Source organism: Gallus gallus, chromosome 3, assembly GCF_016699485.2.
Source record: "Gallus gallus isolate bGalGal1 chromosome 3, bGalGal1.mat.broiler.GRCg7b, whole genome shotgun sequence".
NCBI lineage: Eukaryota > Metazoa > Chordata > Aves > Galliformes > Phasianidae > Gallus > Gallus gallus.
Window position 1 is genome coordinate 46839550 of NC_052534.1, and position 19526 is coordinate 46859075.

At 33.7% G+C, this 19526-nt stretch overlaps 1 protein-coding gene across 11 annotated transcripts in view; it reads left to right on the plus strand.

Moving 5' to 3' along the window:
• STXBP5 (syntaxin binding protein 5) overlaps positions 1–19526 on the plus strand; it is a 105725-nt gene that overhangs the window by 51585 nt on the left and 34614 nt on the right. For all 11 annotated transcript variants that reach the window (XM_003640994.6, XM_015284281.4, XM_015284282.4 and 8 more), the window contains 11 exons: positions 347–470; positions 1841–1919; positions 7539–7693; positions 8738–8810; positions 11016–11163; positions 11621–11688; positions 12615–12655; positions 14484–14704; positions 16164–16342; positions 17640–17765; positions 18252–18403. In XM_003640994.6, the coding sequence (XP_003641042.2) occupies positions 347–470; positions 1841–1919; positions 7539–7693; positions 8738–8810; positions 11016–11163; positions 11621–11688; positions 12615–12655; positions 14484–14704; positions 16164–16342; positions 17640–17765; positions 18252–18403 (1366 nt within the window). The remainder of the gene's footprint in view (positions 1–346; positions 471–1840; positions 1920–7538; positions 7694–8737; positions 8811–11015; positions 11164–11620; positions 11689–12614; positions 12656–14483; positions 14705–16163; positions 16343–17639; positions 17766–18251; positions 18404–19526) is intronic.

A 19526-nucleotide genomic window follows, 5' to 3' on the forward strand; every position in this document is an offset into this window, starting at 1 on the left:
GTTGTTGGCCACTTGTGCACATCCATATAGGAATCTCAAAATGATATGTAAAGCTTTAAGTTAATAATCTCATTGAGATGATCTTAGTATGAGCAGGATATTTTGCTCAATACTTAAACATGTCATTACAATGAAGGCTGCTTACATGGTGGAGAAAGTCTGAAAGAATTACTTTAGTACTGAAATCTTACCATGGGTAAATTAGAATATACTAAGAGCAATGTGATTTGATTAATACTTTCTCTAATTTTGTTTAGCTGTGTAATGTCATCAAGGAAGGAGTAAGGGTAAAATAATAAGATACTAGTCTTACAGTGTTTTGTTTTTTATCTTTTTTCTCACATAGGCTATCCATTCTGTGGCTTGGCATCATGAAGGAAAACAGTTTATTTGTAGTCACTCAGATGGTACCTTGACCATATGGAATGTAAAATCTCCCACCAAACCATTCCAGACAATCACTCCGCATGGTAAGATTGAAAATGCTTGCCCACTCTGCTTGACAGCTCTTAAGGCACAATGAGATCTTAACTTTAATGGAAGCATTTTAAAAAGCCATGTATTAAGTGTCTACTTTTGCAGTGAAAGTAAGTTTTTTGTCATATCAAGTTCTGATAGATTTCATGTGGGGGAAAAAAAAACTACCTATACAAAACCTAGTTTTTGTGAAACGGGAGTTCAAATCAATGCAAGGATATCTGAGTCTCCGAACTTCACGTTGATTTTTACACAATGACATTGTTCTTAAAATTAGCTCTCCAAAATATGAAACAGTTTTTCTTGCTTGACTTTGCAATCCCAGATGTTGTTTAAACTGTGCAATTATTAAAATAAATAAGCATCTGTTACATGATTAAATGTATAGATAACCATAGAAATTCTTTGAAAGACTAGTAACAGAGTAAGACTAGCATCTGGTAATTTGTTCACACTTCTCAGGTAATGCTGCATTAATTTTAGTCTAGGATGTTAACATTATGTGCTGTTCTCTGAAATATGCTTCTTCTCTTTAAAGAAGTTGTATACAAATACATGCCTGTTGTACATGTTTAAGTCATGTTTTATCAACTTATTTAGCTCAGAATCATAAGTGTGAATGCAATGGTGGAGATATCTTTGAGGTTAGTTGTTTTAAGGTGTATCCTGGTTTACTTGTCTGAGACTCCAGCAAGTCCCTGCTTACTACAGTGCCCAAGGATCAGAGTAGAGAAAAGAAGCTTTAGCTTTTAGTTTCCCTGCTATTGTATATTATTTTGGTATTGGGCTGTAAGTTAAATTTTCTGCAGAATTTTACAGCTGCATCAACTTTTATCAGTGTTCAGTTGGAACTCGTGTGTATTTACACCATCCTTTTTTTCCATGGAGTTGGTAGAAATTAAATATAGAGCTTTAGTCGCTAATAATGTAAAGTACAGAAAGAATGACCCTTCATTTTCAAACTCAAGTCTTAGCTCTTAAAGATATTGCTCATAATAAACTTCAACTTACTTTTAAGCTGAGCAATTTTCATTGCAAAACAGTAGACATGAGTTATATCACTCTGCTATTTCAAATTACTATAAAAAATTACTATGAGGATTGTGTTTTTGAAAACCAGTATTTCACAATATATATATTTCACACACACACACACACACACATATATATACACATATATATTTCATGTGACATGAGAGTTTTAACAATCTTTTTATGGTATTTCAGGGCATATTCTATAACTGTCAGGTGTTTAATATATGTTTGTATGAATGTTCTACTTTGTAAGTTGCAAAGTGAATTTCATAATTTGTCATCATGATATGGAGCGGTAAGATTAATATAAGAAAAAAAATCTCTTTAGGAAAGCAGCTGAAGGATGGAAAGAAGCCAGAGCCCTGCAAACCTATTCTTAAGGTGGAATATAAAACAACTAGAGCTGGGTAAGACTTGCTTTGTATGTGAAGCTAACATACATAAAATAAATTCTCTCGAAGAATGTCCTTTGTTTCCCAGTTGCTGGGATATGTATCCTGGTGGCACTGAGCTACGGTTAAGAATAGCCGAAATTGTTCTGGTAGATTGGATAGTGCTGAATAAACTGTCAAAACAAATGTGAACACATTACATAAAACTTAGGTGAAGATAATGCTCATTTACTGTCTACATGTTTCTTCTATGTTATTAGAAGTAACTCCTAGGTATTTTTGCTGTCTTCTGAGAGCATGTATTATTTAAGAAAAAAAAGACTGACAAAGCACAGAACACATTGAAATGCAGAGACCTGAAAAGCTGAACTTTGGGAGAATAGTGGCCTGTTGCAGATGCTCTAAATTCTGAATACACATTCCTCCCCCCGCATTCTCCTAAAATGTTACTGATGGAGCTGTTCTGGGAGAGTACAGTAATTTATGCAGTGAATTGTGCCTAATTATGCACATTGAAAATGTAACAAAGCAGTAAATGCAACATGAGGCTCAGATGGAATGTAGTGTCTTGAGTAGCGTGGTTTATTACCAAGACTGCAATTACGATTGAAGGATTTCATGAACTGTGTGGGATTTCTTTTCTTTGTGGTTCAAGAATGCTTTAAAATGATTGAGTAAAAAGTGCAGTATAATGATAAAATGTATTTGCAGACTGCCTAGCTATTTACAAATGTTGACTTTATTTTTCCTTTTATTTTGAAGGTTTGTGTATTGTTGTGTTTGCTTTCCAGGTATTCAAATCTATAGAACATCATTAACTGATGTAATACTGATTTCAAATATTTCAGTATACCTACACAGACAGTATCAGTGGTTGCGTGTAATTTTGTTTGCTAAAAGAGAGGTAAATAGAAATTTAAGGCTTCTGCTTAGATGTTTGAATATCCATGAGCATTTGAAAAGTCACATTTTGCCAGCAGAAGTGTATGTATTTTTCTGAACTGAACAGTCAAAAGTTGACCTAAGTAATGATATAAGCAACCCAAAACACTCTCAACTGCAGAAAATGACAGTTTTTGCAATCAAAAGCCTGGTTGACTTTCCAAACAGTTTTAAGCTGGTACTTACTCTAGTACAGTTTCTCAGAATATGGACTTGTCTGGTGAGACCACATTTTCCTAGTGTGGATTTTTTTCTACTATACCTCTCATCGTCTGGTGTGCATTAAAATATTCAGTTTGGATTAATTTCAATTTTATTGCTCTTCAATATCTTTGGTGTACTTCTAAACCTATGACACCACGTGAGTTTTAATATTCTTCCAGAACTTTAATCAAAATACATAATGAATAACAGTATTTTTCCTGTGATGCACAAGTAATGCACTGGAAATATCTTTTCAATTGCTTTTACATGTAGAGTTCGCACTGCGAGTTCTCAGTTTTGGTTGTAATCTTATTATGAGAATTTTCAAGCTTGGCTAACTGCCTTTTGGTCCTTCCTGTTTTTATAGTTTTTCTCCTTAGCAATGGAAATAGATTAGGTGAAAATGTGGTACAATTGTAACTTTTTGCTAAATCGCTGTCATTTGTTGCTCATGGCTTTAGTTCTGTTCTGCAGAGAATCTCTTTGTTCCTGTCCAGGACACTCAAGTACTTCATAGGTACTGCAAGAAAATACTTCTGCTTGTATAGCAAAATAGTTTCTGATGAATATAACTATTCTATATAACTATGTAATATTTCTGATGAATATGACTATTCTGACTATTCATCAGAAAACAAAACAAACAAAAAAAATGCAAGCTTAATAAGAGGCACAATTTAATGACTACTTAAATTATTGCACATAACTTCTTTATTGTGAAAAATAGCAAATATTCCATGTTCACTTCATCTGTGCTCAACATGAAACATCTTTCTGCCATCCATTCTTATCTGCTCTTCTCTTATCCAGAGTGATCTAGGATCTGGTTTTGTGTTGCAGTATCACTACATGTAGATAACAATTCATGTTATGTTCACTGTAATTGTTTTCTTTATTCCTTTCAATTCTAATAAACAATTTATTTTTTTGAGAAAAGGTGTCCAGAACTACACAGAAGGAAGGAGCAACTAATTTTACAGCCTGTACTAGAAGCTATAGATGCTGTCCTTTCTATTGGTGCAGCTGTTATTAATATCTTCTCTAACAGTTTTCCCCCCTCTACACTCAATAACATTAAGCTGAAGTGAAGGAAAACAGGAGGGCATGCTGGGGGGTCTCTCTTCTTCTCCCGCTTCACTAAATATTACTGCCTGCAGTCTCCAAAGCCTAGGTTGTGTTCAACCTTCAACAGTAGTGTGGCTGTAGCTTTATTTTTAGAGAATATTAAATCTATTGAAAGGTTACTATTAAGAATCCTTCTGTTCCTGGGAGAGGAGTTGAAAAGACACATTCTTGATGTACACTTTGAATGATCTGGCAAAACTTTCCAATTGTGGAATATAATATTATTGTTATCCAGTTAATTAAATTCATCAAAATATTCTGATTTTTGTAGTGGTGGTTCTTAAGATAGGCTAACATCTGAGTTTTCTAAGATGGCTTTGTGTGCTTTTCTGTCTAACGCATATCCAGCAAAGCACTTGAATTTCCTAACTCAAGATGCTGTGGCTGACAGCATCTTTAAAGAAGACAAATGTATATAATTGGGATTCATAGGTTACAAGAATAACGAAAAGCTATTCAGATGAATAAAAGTTGTTGAATTTAGTTTGAATAGTATGATTCCATGTTCTGAACTTGTTGGTTAAAAACAACACACTTCACAAAAAGAATTCGTAATTTATTTTCACTGCCATGTGACACACTGCTACTTTTAAGACTTCCAAGTTAAATGAATTCTTGAAGACTATTCCACTTTCAGTATTAGAGAGTAAGTTCTTGACAAACTGTAGATACAATAGAAGATCTGAACAGAGATCATTCACCTGCGGTTTGAAAAGTAAACCAGCTGGTACCAGTGGCATGACATCTATATATACTGTTATGTCACATCCAAATTACTGATTGTCATGGTTTTGTGATTTGATACTGATACAGATTGCTGATAGTGGCTGAAGTTTAACAGTTTAACAGTTCACCTCTAACACTGAGCAGAAACATTGCTCCAGGATTGTGAGCCACTGATTTTGGTTGTCTTGATGGCAAGATCTAATCCTGTTGGTTTTGAATTTTATTTGTCATGAAATGTTTCCCTCTTGCATAGCAATGTCTCGCAGGATTTTCCCCAAGAAATTGTACATATTTAACTGATGTGCAAATTAATGTGAATTAATCAATGTTATCGCTTTCATTGCTGCTGAAGCAGAAATTTTTGAAAGAGGAATCTGTATTATCAGCCTCTACAAAACCTATAGAGCCATTCATTGTAGGGCTGTCTGTTGTGTTAAATATTTTCCATCTTGTTAAATATTTCCTATACTTTTGGGTAAGCAAAATGTACTTATCTACTATGTACATTACAATTATCTTCTTTTAAATCATGTTTTTATTAAATATTGTGTGCATTTGTGATACATTTTCAGTTGTGATACATATGAAGGACAACAGTTTAAGCATTTAATACAAAGATATACTGCTTGTGTTTATTATAAATCTGTGGCTGCATGAAAATATGTAAAGTTAATATGCAAGCCTGCTAGTTTTTCTGGCAGGCTAAAGTCAACTTGATTTTTTTTATTCATCTGTAAAAAAAAAAAAAAAAAAAAAAAAAAAAAAAAAACCCTATGTAATCTGTTCTCAACTCTTCCATTCCTTGCTTCATAGTGACACAATCTCTAGTAAGCCTGCCAAAAGCAACTTGATTAACTTGAGAAATAAAACTAGCAGAAACTGGCATGTAATATTCACTCGTATATTTGAAACTTAGAAACTGAAATGTATCGCTTTGGTTTTGTTAGTTGATCAGGGTGAATCCACAGATCCAGTAGTTTACTGCAAATGGTCCTGAAGGCATTATTTAAAAATAAAATAAAATTAAAGCATTTTGTGAAAATACTTCAGTGAATCATTGCAGTAAAAGGAGATACTGCAAGCGCATCACACTAGTGATGTCTCTTTGTTGTCACCCTGAAAAATATCAGGTTAAATTGAAGTTTATCCTCCTCTTGAAATTACTTTATGGACATGACTTTAAAAGATTGTATGACGTTCCCATATGAAAAAGTGAGGTGAAATGAACACTTGAAGTTTCAAGGAAAGTGCTTGCACCGTCCTTATTCTTTTGCTTACTGCTTTTACTTTTGCTCATGTTGGAGACATGATCCTGAACTCAGTGGACCTGTGGTCAAAATTGTGGTCGTTCCTTCGAGATCAGTTCCCTAGCCTCAGAACTCTTTGATCCTGTTAACTCGTGTTAAAATGCTTTTTGAAAGATCAGACAAATGGCAATATAATGAGAAAATGAAAACTGTTCCAGCTTGCCTTGCCTTCAGTAGTACAACCACAGTGCCTATCTTAGCCAGGCCCTTAAAACATAAGGACCAGCATGTGCATAAACAGAACTCCTCATGTACAGTTATCAAGAAAATATACAAAATCTATCATGCTTGGTTGAAACACAAGCGAAAGCCAGTTAGATATGGGAATACACCTCTACGGCCTCACTTTATCAATAGGACAGGATATCTTTTTTTCCCTACAAATAATCTCCAGCTACTGACATATTAACTATTTTCACTTAAGAGAAACACAAACAAAGGATAAGATTCCTGCCCCCATAAAGCGGGTTTAAAAGTACACGTGAGGATTTGCACCCTTTGAGAAATCTATCCTAAAATTGAAGTAGTCAATAGGAACTGTAATTTCTTAAGCACCTATGTATCTATAAGCGGTCCTTCTGCTCTTTAAAAGGTATCATACCCTATTTTAGACAAACAACATTAAAATCATTGGTGGCTTTTTCATAAACAGGATATGGAGGAAAAACCTAATAAAATATATTTATTTACTTCATTTTATTTTAGTAAATTGTGTATTATTGCATGTTAGAGAAATGTGAACACATTTTATATTAAGTTTATGTAAAACTGAAAAAAAAAAAAAGAAAGTACACAAAGGGAAGCTCATAACTTCTTCCACTGACTGTAGAAGTCTTTTTGCTTTTCTCTGATCAGTCAAATACAGTATAGTTTGACACAAATAGTTCTGTCAGTTTAGTGTGTGGTAAAATTCTTGGGATTCTGATCCTGCTGGAATACTTGATGTTATGAGTGGATGTGGCTGTTTGTAAATCTGAATCTGCAGTTCAATAGAAGAGAAACAGTTCTAAGGTTTAACAAAAAGAATAATAAACTCATCTTGGCAAACAGTTGCCAGGATGAGTTAAATGAGCAGCTGGAAAGAAAGAGTCTCGAAGAGATGTCTTAAATATAACAGGGGTTGTAGTAGCTCTCAAACTTTTTAAATTTTGAAATATACCCTAACTTCTTATTGCGTGGAGAGCTGTTATTGCATGGAGAGCAGTTTTCCTAATGCATCTCTGCATAACACTATCTCTTTATAACCTTATAGTAAAATTCAAAAACTGACCAATCTCTTTTACTTACATGTTGCCTTGGTTTGACAGTATATACCTCTGTTTTGTTCCAGGGAGCCTTTCATCATTCTCTCAGGAGGCTTGTCATATGATACCGTAGGAAGAAGACCCTGTTTAACAGTTATGCATGGGAAAAGTACTGCTGTGCTAGAAATGGATTATTCTATTGTTGATTTTCTAACTCTCTGTGAAACACCGTATCCTAATGGTAGGCTTTGTGAAGATTTTTCTGAGTACTTCAACCTCTTCTCTCTGGAGTTTTACCCCATCATAATATTCCTTATTTTACTGCCTTTCTGTTTTACCTCTGGGAATCAGAGTGCAGCAGCAACATCTGATGTCCCTATTATATGAGATCTGTTTTTCTTTCCACAGCATCGGAATAGTTTAGAATAAAATCTCTCTTATTTCTAGATAAATACTGATTGCTGGTTACATGTTTTTTCTTTTCCTTTAAACTAAAGCATATGCAGGCATCATTACAATTTTAAGCTGCAGTGATTGCAGCAGATGTGTTCATCAGTACTAGTGTACGTAAGACCTTTCAAGTTAATGCTAAATCTTGATTATCGCTTGTGGCATACTCTTAACTTTAGTGTCAGTATTATTCTTTCCAGTATTTGCATTATATTCTTCTCTAACTTATCGTCTCTCTCCTGCAGAAGGGGATTGGTTTTTTTTGTCATAAATTAGGTAACTGTCTCACATTAGTGCTATGATTTCTGATGCCTGTGTTGTTAGCTGTCAATTTCCATCGAAGTATTTAGAACTCCATAGCTCAGAATTTGAGGTCTTTCTGAAAGAGGCAAGCCAAACCTTGAAAACTTTTGATTTTTCTTATTTTAGTGTTATGTGGTCTGCCTTTCACTCATTACTGCATGTGATTAATTTTACTGTTGTTGAATTAGGAAAAACAATTCAAGGTTGGAGAAACGCTATTGTTAGATAATGGTGTCTCTCTTGCTTGTACAAGTTCATCTGCATGATTCTTTTCCTGTTTTTGAGCCATTCAAATGGTTCTAGCAAACTGGAAGAGAGTTGTGGATCATTAGATACAGGTGCAGTATGACTTTTCTAATCTTAACTTGGAGTGTTCAGGAGAGTGAGTGTTTGAATGTCTTTACAAGCTGTGTAGTCATCTAGTTCACTTTTCTAGTTTTGATTGATCAACTGCAAGAACCAATCACGTGCTTGAAAGTGTGCATGCAAAGAGCTATGTTTGCCAACATATAACATATTTTCTTGTTTTTAGACTTTCAGGAGCCATATGCTGTAGTTGTTCTCCTAGAAAAGGATTTAGTACTGATCGACCTTGCACAAAATGGGTAAGAATCCTATATACTCTATGTACTTTTGTCTGAAGTGATCAGCCCGTTATTCTGTTCTTCAGATTTTTAATCCACCATAATGCCTCTCATGTCCAGAACTTTGAATACAAAGTATAAATTTCTTTCAGTAGAAGAGAGTATTTTTTTAGATCATTTTTTTTTTTCCAGGTAATGCATAGTATGTGAGTTGAATACTATGTTGAATGTTAATGTTTTCCAAACTTAATTGTCAGAAATTACTAACAGATCGTTGGTGCTTTTTAATTATTACAGTTTATTTTGAAGTCTGTTCATGGTGTGATGAGAGGAGGTTGGCTGGCAAAATACTGCGCAGAATTTTGGGAAGGGATCTGTGGTTAACAGTTTTTGGATTGGTTGGGTTAATTTGGCTGACACTGAATTTTCTAATCATTGCATAAATAATTATAAATATTGCTAAATTAATATTTACATATTGCTTAGAAGTAACTCACCACAGATGCAATAACTATCAGATACAAAATTTATATAGAGATACTTACAAAATTAAAAGGGTAACATCAGTTCCCTCCTTTTTTAGTGAAGTAAGAGATCTTGAAATGTAGTAAGAAGTGCAGCTTCAGAATAGTATTTAATTAAAATTTTCACAACTGTAAGTTGCCCTGTTCACTTTGCATCTCATATTACCTTGCCCAAAGAACACTATACTCTCTTCTAGGTGAGTCTTGGAATGTTTTATCAAAGATTTTGAAAGCATTATGCACATCCATAACCATTAATAGATTAGTAGCAAGGAACTTGGTTAAGATAAGAACTTTGTGATCTTCCTGAGTCATGTGAAAAACATCCCACTAGGGCATAACAAAAACTTGTAAATGTATGCTTAAAGTCTGTGTTGATACCTTCAGAAAAAATAGACACTATGGAATTTGGAACGAGGTCAAGCTTAGTTCTAATGTCTGAAATTAGTTTAGTTCACAATTCTAGTGGGAATGGGATCTTCTGAGCAATTTTATTTAGATTTTCCCACCATTACATGGCTGTATGCTGTAACCAAATCTTTGTTCTCATAAACCCATGGTGTTACACTTCTAACATTTTTATTTTGGAAGATTCATAAAGCAGGATAAATAAGCTTGATGTAAAAAGATTTGTCTTTTTCTCCTTAAGTGAATTTGTTGACAGTGCCTGAAATTTGAATTTAAATCTTCTTCTGTTTCACATTGAAAAATAATAATAATAATAATAGTAATAGTAACCCTTAGCAGCTGTGTTTTTCAAAAGGCCTATATGGTTTTTGTTTCACTTGAGTAATATTCATTGTTTTGCATGTGGAAAAGCAGTAAAATACACAGATTAATGTTATGAGATTTTTCCTTTTGTCCTATGCTGTCATATGATTTTAGTTTATCTTGTTAAAAAATGAACATGCTTTTCATTCTGTTAGAAGAATGCTTTAGTTTCCAACATAGCTTAATGTGAAATTATTTGTATGCTCGATTTCTTTCATCTGTTGTTGCTAACTTTTCTGCTAAAGGAATTGAATGGTTGTGACTGCCCTCTCTCAAACTAACAAAAGAAGTATGGTATGCATTTCACTGGAAAGAAATGTCCTTTGAGCACAGATACATGTAACTGTTTACTTTTACTGCCTTTTTTTCCTTATGAAAGTTCTATCACTCCCCAGTTGGAGTTGAGGCATATGTGTGCTTCTTTATTTCTAATTGGTAACCAAAAGGCACTATCTATGACTTTGAGAAAGTGACCTTGGAGTTGCAGGAAGGTGTGTCGGACATATTCCTGTCTAGGAACAGCATAATAATACAAAGTGAAAAGTAGTTTTTTCCTGTTCAAAGAATAGACTCAAGAGTAGAAGTAAGTTCTTAGCTTCGTGTTATTACAATTAAGACTCGTTAACTTAAATTCTTCCATAGGTTATTAATATAGTAAAGTTTTTAAAATAGGAAACTTAAGGGAATACCAGTGTTCTAAACATATTCTAGAAACATTAAAAGCTGCTGGTTCTTTTTAGAAATCTACACTATCTTGACAGTGAATTTGATGAGCAGTGAAGTTGCTTAATACATTCATTCATAATTTAATTTTTTATGCTTTTACTGTCCTCTGTATGAAAAGAGTGCATTCTTCAGTGTTCCACCTATTCTGCATTTAAAATAAACTGTTTTTCCTAGATTAACGATCTTCCCCTTTCGTCTGTTACAGGTACCCTATATTTGAGAATCCCTATCCTTTGACAATACATGAGTCTCCAGTTACCTGTTGTGAATATTTTGCTGATTGTCCTGTTGACCTCATACCTGCTCTCTATTCAGTTGGCGCTCGACAGAAACGTCAAGGTTACAGTAAGAAGGTACAACATCTAGGACACACACATGTATTTGAAAATACAAAACGTCAACTGTTCTAAATAGGATAAGCATGGTCCTTCTATGACCAAAGCTTCACCTGATTAAGTTATCCTGTCTTTACCTAAAAGCATATGTCTGGAGGGGTTTATAGCATATGTCATGCTTTAGTCATTCTTTCCTCGTGTGCTCCCATCAGTAGCCAGATCACCGGAAGCTATGGGACTTCTTGGTGCAGGGGTCCTTGTTGTCCTATAGTCCTTGCTGACTTGTCTTTGCAGTAGAAGTGCCTAATAAATTTAAAAATTTTGAAATTCTTAAATCTGCAGTATCTGTAGTAATTTCAGTGACATAACTCTGCACTGCGTGATATTTTCTTTCTCAGTGTATTTGTTTTGATGTTCACATTACTTTACTATATTTCCATATTTATTCCCTGTACTGTATTTGTTAATCTTCTAGGAATGGCCAATCAGTGGAGGCAACTGGGGTTTGATTACTCAGAGCTATCCAGAGATAATAATTACAGGGTAAGTGACACCACAGTGCAGTAATATGTATTTTGCTCTTTTGGTCCTTGTATAGAAAACAATGTTCCAAGGGTGGTGTAATGATTTAAGAGATGATGTTCACTAGACAATCCATTTGCACAACCTTGACTAGAAAGTCAAGCAAAGCATGGAAAAGAAAGCAGAAACTCTGGGTGTCTAAGTGTTTTACATAAATTATTATTCTGTTGTGGTGTTATGAGTGTGTCTGCTTGTGCTCAGTATATCCTGGAAGAAACTCCTCCTTTGATCTTAACTTCTGGAAAATATTTGAGTTGTTTTAAAGCACTGGAAGTCCATTAACTCGTTATTGATTTGTTGATTTTTATCTTTGAGATGGATCCTTCTAACTTTACTACAAGCAGTATAAGGCAGGAGCACAACTAAATTTTGTGGGCTTTTTTTCAAACAACTCATTAGCCCTCCTGCAGATTACTGTCACTTTGTACAACACATTAGAGACTTTGAGAGTAAATCCTGAAAAATCTAGTTTCAAGGATAAATAAGTTAGATAACGTTTGCTCTGAAATAGTTAATTTGGACACTGCTTTACGAGTATCCCTTCAAATAAGGTACATATGTTTAAAAGAAAAAAAAAAGTCATAAATTATTCTGAATTACTTACAAAAAGTAAAAAGTGAGAGTAACTCAAATCAGTTTAAAATGGTTAATTAATATTAGTGCAGTGGAATTCAGTGAAATAACCAGTGAAATAAGTTTATCACTTCTGACTAACTGGGGCAAGTATTTGTAAAATACTAGTTTTCAGTAAGTTATTAAAATGCTGTGTCATTATAATAACTAATAAAAATGGAATGTTAGTCATATTTTTAATTGGTTAATAGCAAAGAGGTCTAATGCTCCAACTAACAATTTTCTGATCTAATCAATTTTTTAATATTTTGTAGGCATGCTGATGGGTCAATCAAGTTTTGGGATGCCTCAGCAAGTAAGTTTTTTCAGAAGAGATTTTTTCTATCAAACAGCAGATTTCTAAATTTACAGATTTGTCCGATGAAATGTAATTCTGATCCAGTCATTCTCATAATTCCTGCCCCGTGTACAGTCAAATCCTTATGAAACTTTGATTCAAATTGAATTAAAATAATGCTAACATAGTTTCTCAGTTATTTCATCTCAGTGAAAATGCACTAGTAGTCCAAGAGCTAGCAAGAAGTTTGTTTCAATTTGAAAAGTAGCTTATCAAACATGCAGACGAATGATAGGCAAATGTATTCTTTTTAGTACAATTAGGTTCAAGTTGTTTGTTGCAGTCTAAAAAGAGAGAGTTGTGTTTATATAACACCAATTTGCTGTAACTTACAGTATCTAAAAAGGGGAATTGGGATCAGTTGTAATTTGTGCTAGTAGAATCATTTAAGCATTTGTGAAGAAAGGTAGGAAAATGGCAAAGACTTCTTTTGACCACAGAACAAACCATTTTACCTGTCTCGTTTATTAAAGGGTCAAATGCATCTAATGATCTACAAGAGCTAACAGTGAGAAATGCAGTAAGAATTCAAATTGTAATGGGCTCTGAGTTAAATGTTTTTAAATCATCTGGTTCTGACTAAACTTACTCCTAGGACTTAATCTTGGAATCATTACCAGTTTTCCTTGAAAATTTGTGGAATACTCGTGAGGTTCCAAAATGCTCTAGGATTATGTGGGTGTGGGAGAGAACAGATGCAGTGTATGTTTAAAAACTGGGCAGAGGTGTATTTGGAGTGTTGTAGATCCTTAATTTGTTTGGACTGGGGGTGGAACTTGGAAAAAAAAATTGATTATCTGTAGTTAAAAATAATATTCAGCATGAATCTGTCTAAAGCAAGTCCTGTTAAAGCCATTTATTATCCTTTTAATAACAAATTAGTAATCCTATCAAGGGAGAAGCTGCAGGTATCCTCTATCTTAATTTTTAACAGCAGTACAGCCTTATAGATGACCTAGGGAAATTTGATTCAGATGAAACTACAGAAGAGAAGAAAGGATAAGTTAGATTTTCATAAGGCTGTGATTAGTATCGGTGTCAAGTATTTGGATCATTGACTAGAGACTGTGCCAGTGAAGTTTGAAAGCAGCACTGAGGCAGTTTCAAGAATGTTGGAAGAAAGAATTCCAACTGAGAATAATATTACTCAGAACTTAATCTGTTAAAAAACAGGAAACCTATAGGAATGCGCTGTCAGTGTTTGCACGAGTAATAATCATTAGGATGAATTAATCGGAATATCAGTAAAATCAAGATCAAGTAATTCTTACACAGTTTTAAACTGTGGTAGGAACTCATTAGGACAGTTCTGGAAACTTCACTCTCAAGAAAAATGTGGATTCATCCGAAGGTTGCATTTTGTTTTCTGCTCTCTGGTCATTCAAAAAATTGGTGGGACATGGAAAAGAGGCCATGGATTTGAAAAACTATAAAGAGAAAGGGAAGAAGCTTTACTTTTTGTGCCATCGGCTAAGTTGAGGTGTGGTAAATGTCACTAGATGTTGTTATTATTAGAGAACCTAATTATAATTAACCTTGTGAAGCTCTGAGGATTTAGTTTTTAACTTAAGCATAGCTATCTTTTTTAAATAGAATTTTTTTTTTCAAACTAGCTGATCCTGCATTGGGCAAGTTGTGATGGGTGGTATCAACACAGATATTCTCTGCCGTATTTTGCTAAACAAAATTACATTCTCTATCAAGCTAAATTTCTAAATTAGAAAAGTTATTGAGATAAATATGTTTAAATAGAAATTAATTTAAATTTCTTTTAAATTGTTTCTAGTAACGCTGCAAGTACTCTATAAGCTAAAAACAGCCAAAGTATTTGAAAAATCACGGAATAAGGATGACAGGCCAAACACGGATATAGTTGATGAAGATCCGTATGCTATTCAGATCATCTCGTGGTGTCCAGAAAGTAGAATGCTGTGTGTAGCTGGAGTTTCTGCACATGTCATTATCTACAGGTTCAGCAAGCAGGAAGTGACAACAGAAGTCATTCCGGTAATTTATATAAAGATTTTTTTTAACTTTATAGGATTTGTCTATAATAAGACTATTGTAGCAATTTAGCTTTTCATTATTTTTTATTGTGTTACTCAAAGGTACCAGAAAAATCACCTCAAAGCTAGTAAATCTCTTTTTCTATGGAAGAAAAGTAGTAAATTACCAAATTCAGCAAAAATGAAAATTATACGTCACTATTTTGGCTTTCATTGCCTCTTTCAGGTCTGGTGCCAATAGTAACTCTTTGTTCTAACTTTCAGTGCAAAGTGTGGGTCAAAACTTAGTTGCGTCAGAGACTATTTAAACAAGTGCAATATAGCCAAAGAGTTTTCAAAGACTTCAGTGAAGGAGTTGATTACTTTTTTTTCTTGATTCCTAATCATTATAATCTTTCTTGGTAACAATTCTGCAGTATACGGAGACAGAAGAAGAGAAGTACACCGTACGTGCCCTAAGTTCTGTCTAGGACTTTGCTATCATGTTTGACTGTAAGATTCAATGATTAATTCTATTACAAGAGTTCAAATCCCTTGTTAAATCAAACACACATATGCAGCTTCACTTATCTGAAATGAATGAGCTGAAAGTTAACTGGAAGCTGGTTAGTTATCAAATACACTATGTTCTGAGTACTGCCTTAATGAACGCAGTTCTTTTTCCTCCTATTTTTTCCACTTCAGACTAATGTCAGTAAAGGAGATGCATGTTTTTTGCTTCTAGTGTTTACTCGTATTCATACACATTCCCTTCTAAGGGAAAGTTGCTTTTTTCTAAAGGGTTTTTAGAAATCAGCAGTTAGCAAGCTGGTTCAACAATTGGAGTGTTTTTAGAACTACTCTATAGATCTTTCAGTCTGAGTTATGTTCTGTTTTGCAAATGATGAGATTAAAACAGTAGAAGACTTTATCTAAACTATTATACAATTAATACTCATCTGAAATCATGATGAATTTATGAGTTTTAATTAATTTTGAATGTATGACCTAGTTTGATGCAACATTGAGCAATGAATTAAGTAGTGCTACTATTGGAGTAGATCAGCCAAGTCCTATGGCTGTTCTTAGTTTTAGCATTCCCAAACAACAAAAAATAAGTCTTCTTCATAACTGTATAACGTGCATGGAATGATGATTAAATGGGCTTTGTATCCAGTATTTTATTTCTTTTCAGTAATAAGCAGGAAACTTTTAAATAGTGGAAAATAAGTTAATTTACAAGGTTTAACAATTAGATATTCAATCTTAAGTGACTAGAATAATTGTATTTCTGAAGGCTGTGTGTGTGTTTTAAAAGATAACAGTAACTTAAATATTACCATCTTAAAAATTAAAAGAATAGAGAAGTCCTGGATGTCTCCCTTAGGACTAGTATCTTAATTGTGCTTAATCATACACTTTTTCTGAAAGACCAGCTTTTTTTCTAATTATTATCTATTTGCTTTATTTTTTCTTTGTAGATGCTAGAAGTGCGCCTGTTATATGAAATAAATGACATTGAATCTCCAGATGGTGAGCAGATACCACCATTACCAACTCCTGGCACAAGTTCCAATCCTCAGTCCATTGCTCCTCAGTCTCATCCATCTACTAGTAGCAGTTCATCTGATGGCCTTCGTGATAATGTCCCATGTTTAAAGTAAGTATATTCTGTTATGCTTTTGTTATGTGTGAAACTTTACAAGAATATTTATATTGTGAGGCTGTGTGTACTTGGAAATTATTGCAGAAATGCTATTGTAAGTGAAACTCTGTTTTTTCTCCAAATTCTCCAAATATCTGAAAGCTGAGCTCTGTTTCAAGAAATCACAATTTTAATCTTAGTTTACATAAATGTCATAATTCTCGGTGATTTAAAAAATTAAATCAGAAGATAATTACCTTATGACTCAGCCTACTTTAGGAAATTCTACTAACATAGATGTTAGCATAGTTACAGATGCTCATGCTTTAGAGCAAACTTTTAAATGGGAACAGTGTAGTTACTTTGAAATCTTAGTGTCCACTGAAATGAACAGGTCGCTTAGCACTTCAACTTTCCTTAACTTCAGGCCAAGTGTGTTTGACTAGACTTCACTTCTTAGTTATTTGTAAGGATCAACAGTCTGTTCTCATGAATCTTCACCTTGCATGATGCCTCATACTGTTCTGTTCAGTTTTTTAACTGCTATCAGTTTTTAAATTGGGAGATATTTCTCTTATGCGTTTTTGGTGTGTTTCTGTGTGTTTATTATTATTTCACTGAGAAATTAAAGTTAACAGAAGACTTGCTTTTTTTTTTTTTTTTTTTTTACTCTTTTACAAGAGCGCATCTTTTTAGACCTCTTAAGAATATCAACTTTTCTTATAGAATGTATGTTGCACTTCATTTTCAGGTATAAAATTAAGATGTGTACTTACTTTTTTTCTGCAACTTTAATCTCCAATCTTGGATTTCAATTCCTTGAGTTCATCCATCTAGAAAATAGTTAATTCTGGCAGATTCATTTTTTCTGAGGGTTGTTTTTTATCTTCTCGATTATACTGAGTTATGTAAGCGTTTTTAAGACAGTAAATTCTAAATAAAGTTGAAAAGACAAAAATGGATTTTGTAAAATATTGGCAAATTAAAATATTAAGTGGATAAAATAAGAAACTCAGGAATCGGAGGACCTTATGTTCTGTATAGATTTTTTTTTAATTCAAAATATGAGAGAGTCTTAATACTTTCTGTAGGACTTTCCTAAGTTTGTGCAACAATGTGCAAAGTATTTCCAAGACCTTCAGTCCTACCCCACCATCTCATGCTTGTTCCGTGAAACTGATACAACATTATTTTCTTTACAATTTTCCTAACTTTTAAAGTTCAATGTGATACCAAATTCAGTGAATTATGCACATTTAAGGAAGAACATTTCAGAGAGTCATAAAAATATGATGTATTGTGTACTTTGCAGAGTTAAAAATTCTCCTCTTAAGCAGTCTCCAGGCTACCAAATTGAGCTAGTTATCCAACTAGTGTGGGTGAGTGGAGAACCTCCTCAGCAGATAACCAGCTTAGCAGTCAACTCAGCGTATGGCCTGTAAGTATATTCTACACAGCTTTTTCAACATTCTGTCAAAAGCGTTTGCTGTTAAAAACTAAGTCAGTGTGTGTTCATGAGAAGTATACAGCAACACGAGATACAATTAGCTTTGTGTTTTCTGATAGTTCCTTTTGGTGGCTTGTGGCAGTTCCTGAAAATGTGAACATAAAACAAATCAACATCGTTCATCCTTGTGTGTTGTCACTGTAGAGCTAAGAATATATGTCAGTTAAGGCTCTATTGAATAGGTTGGCATGTACAATGATCTGCTTTACTCAACATTACATGTTTTTAAAAGTGAATGCTTAAACAGTGCTACATTCTAAAATAGTAATTCGTATGTGCTCTTAATTTAGAGCAGTTTATTAAAAGGTAATAATAAAATATGAAAAAAAATGAAATTTGTAAAATTGTGTATAGCAAAAAATATCAGAATAAAATTATATTCGCATTAGCGTTATCTTTCCTTCCACTTTTTTCCAGAGTAGTTTTTGGAAACTGTAATGGTATTGCCATGGTTGATTACCTCCAGAAGACAGTCCTCTTGAATCTTGGCACTATTGAACTGTATGGTTCCAACGATCCTTATCGTAGGGAGCCACGATCTCCCCGAAAAACTCGTCAACCATCTGGAGGTGAGTGACCCACAGCTTGTTGAAAACAACTTTGCCTATGTTCTGACCTTATCTGGGCTAATAGTGTCTGTTCTCTGAATGCATGTATGCTTCTGCCATTGTGATTTCGTCATTCGTGAACGTCACCATGAATGTCACCATAGCAGGTTTGTTTTTTCAGAAACATTGCTTAATGAAATCTACTGGTGCTTGATATAAATACTTATATTTTTATTAGTGTAATGTATGTTAAAAAAAAAAAAAAGCAGTAGGGGAGAAATTTTGTGTGTATAAATGTAAGCTATAAAAACTCGATAGATTTATGCTGTCAACTTACTAGCACAGCTGGAAGGAGACTTAATATCTTGGTATTTCTGATAATCCTAGTACCCAAATCACCAGCTTATATGAGCCCATTAATTTTGGCAGATAGCCAGTGTATCTGCTGGGATCATTTTCTGTTTTATTTCAGCCTTTGTCTAGAAAGCTTGTTATACTGTCTGTACTGTTATATAAGTTTTAGAGGAAGCTTTTGATATAAATGAACCAGTTAAACTGTTTTGATAAAAAATGACTTTGTTTTGAAAAGGTACTGAAGAAAGGTGCTAGTTTACAGCCGAAGAGGAAAGTAATCTTTCGGTCAAAATCCCAAACATTTTTATTGACAAAATGAAAAGTTAGAACTTGAAATAGTAAGGAGAAAATAGTTTTAGTTGACATTTTTAAGCTAATCTTTAAAACACCTAAAATAGAACTATCAACAACATCACTGTTGCCTCCAAATGATTATTATTAAATGGGAAATGCACTTTAAAAAACTTCATGGTTGGTTTCTTTTAAGTGATTCAGAATAAAGTTCAGGTAGTATTATACTGATGTGAAAATGGTTGCTCCCAGACATATTTTAGTAAATCTTTGGTTTGAGAAAGATCTTGTTGCCGTCTGTCAGATTACTTCAACTGGGGAGGCTGCTTTAAAAAATAATTAGCTTAGAACATACACAGTTCTTAGTCTGGGACAGATGTCTTTTTCTACTGTAGAGAAAGGTAAGTATTAAAAAAGAAAAAAAAAAACATTCAGAGAGAAAGAAATAACTTCACTGGTTCACTCTGTTAATGTCTCATGGTAGTAAAGGACTTACCTT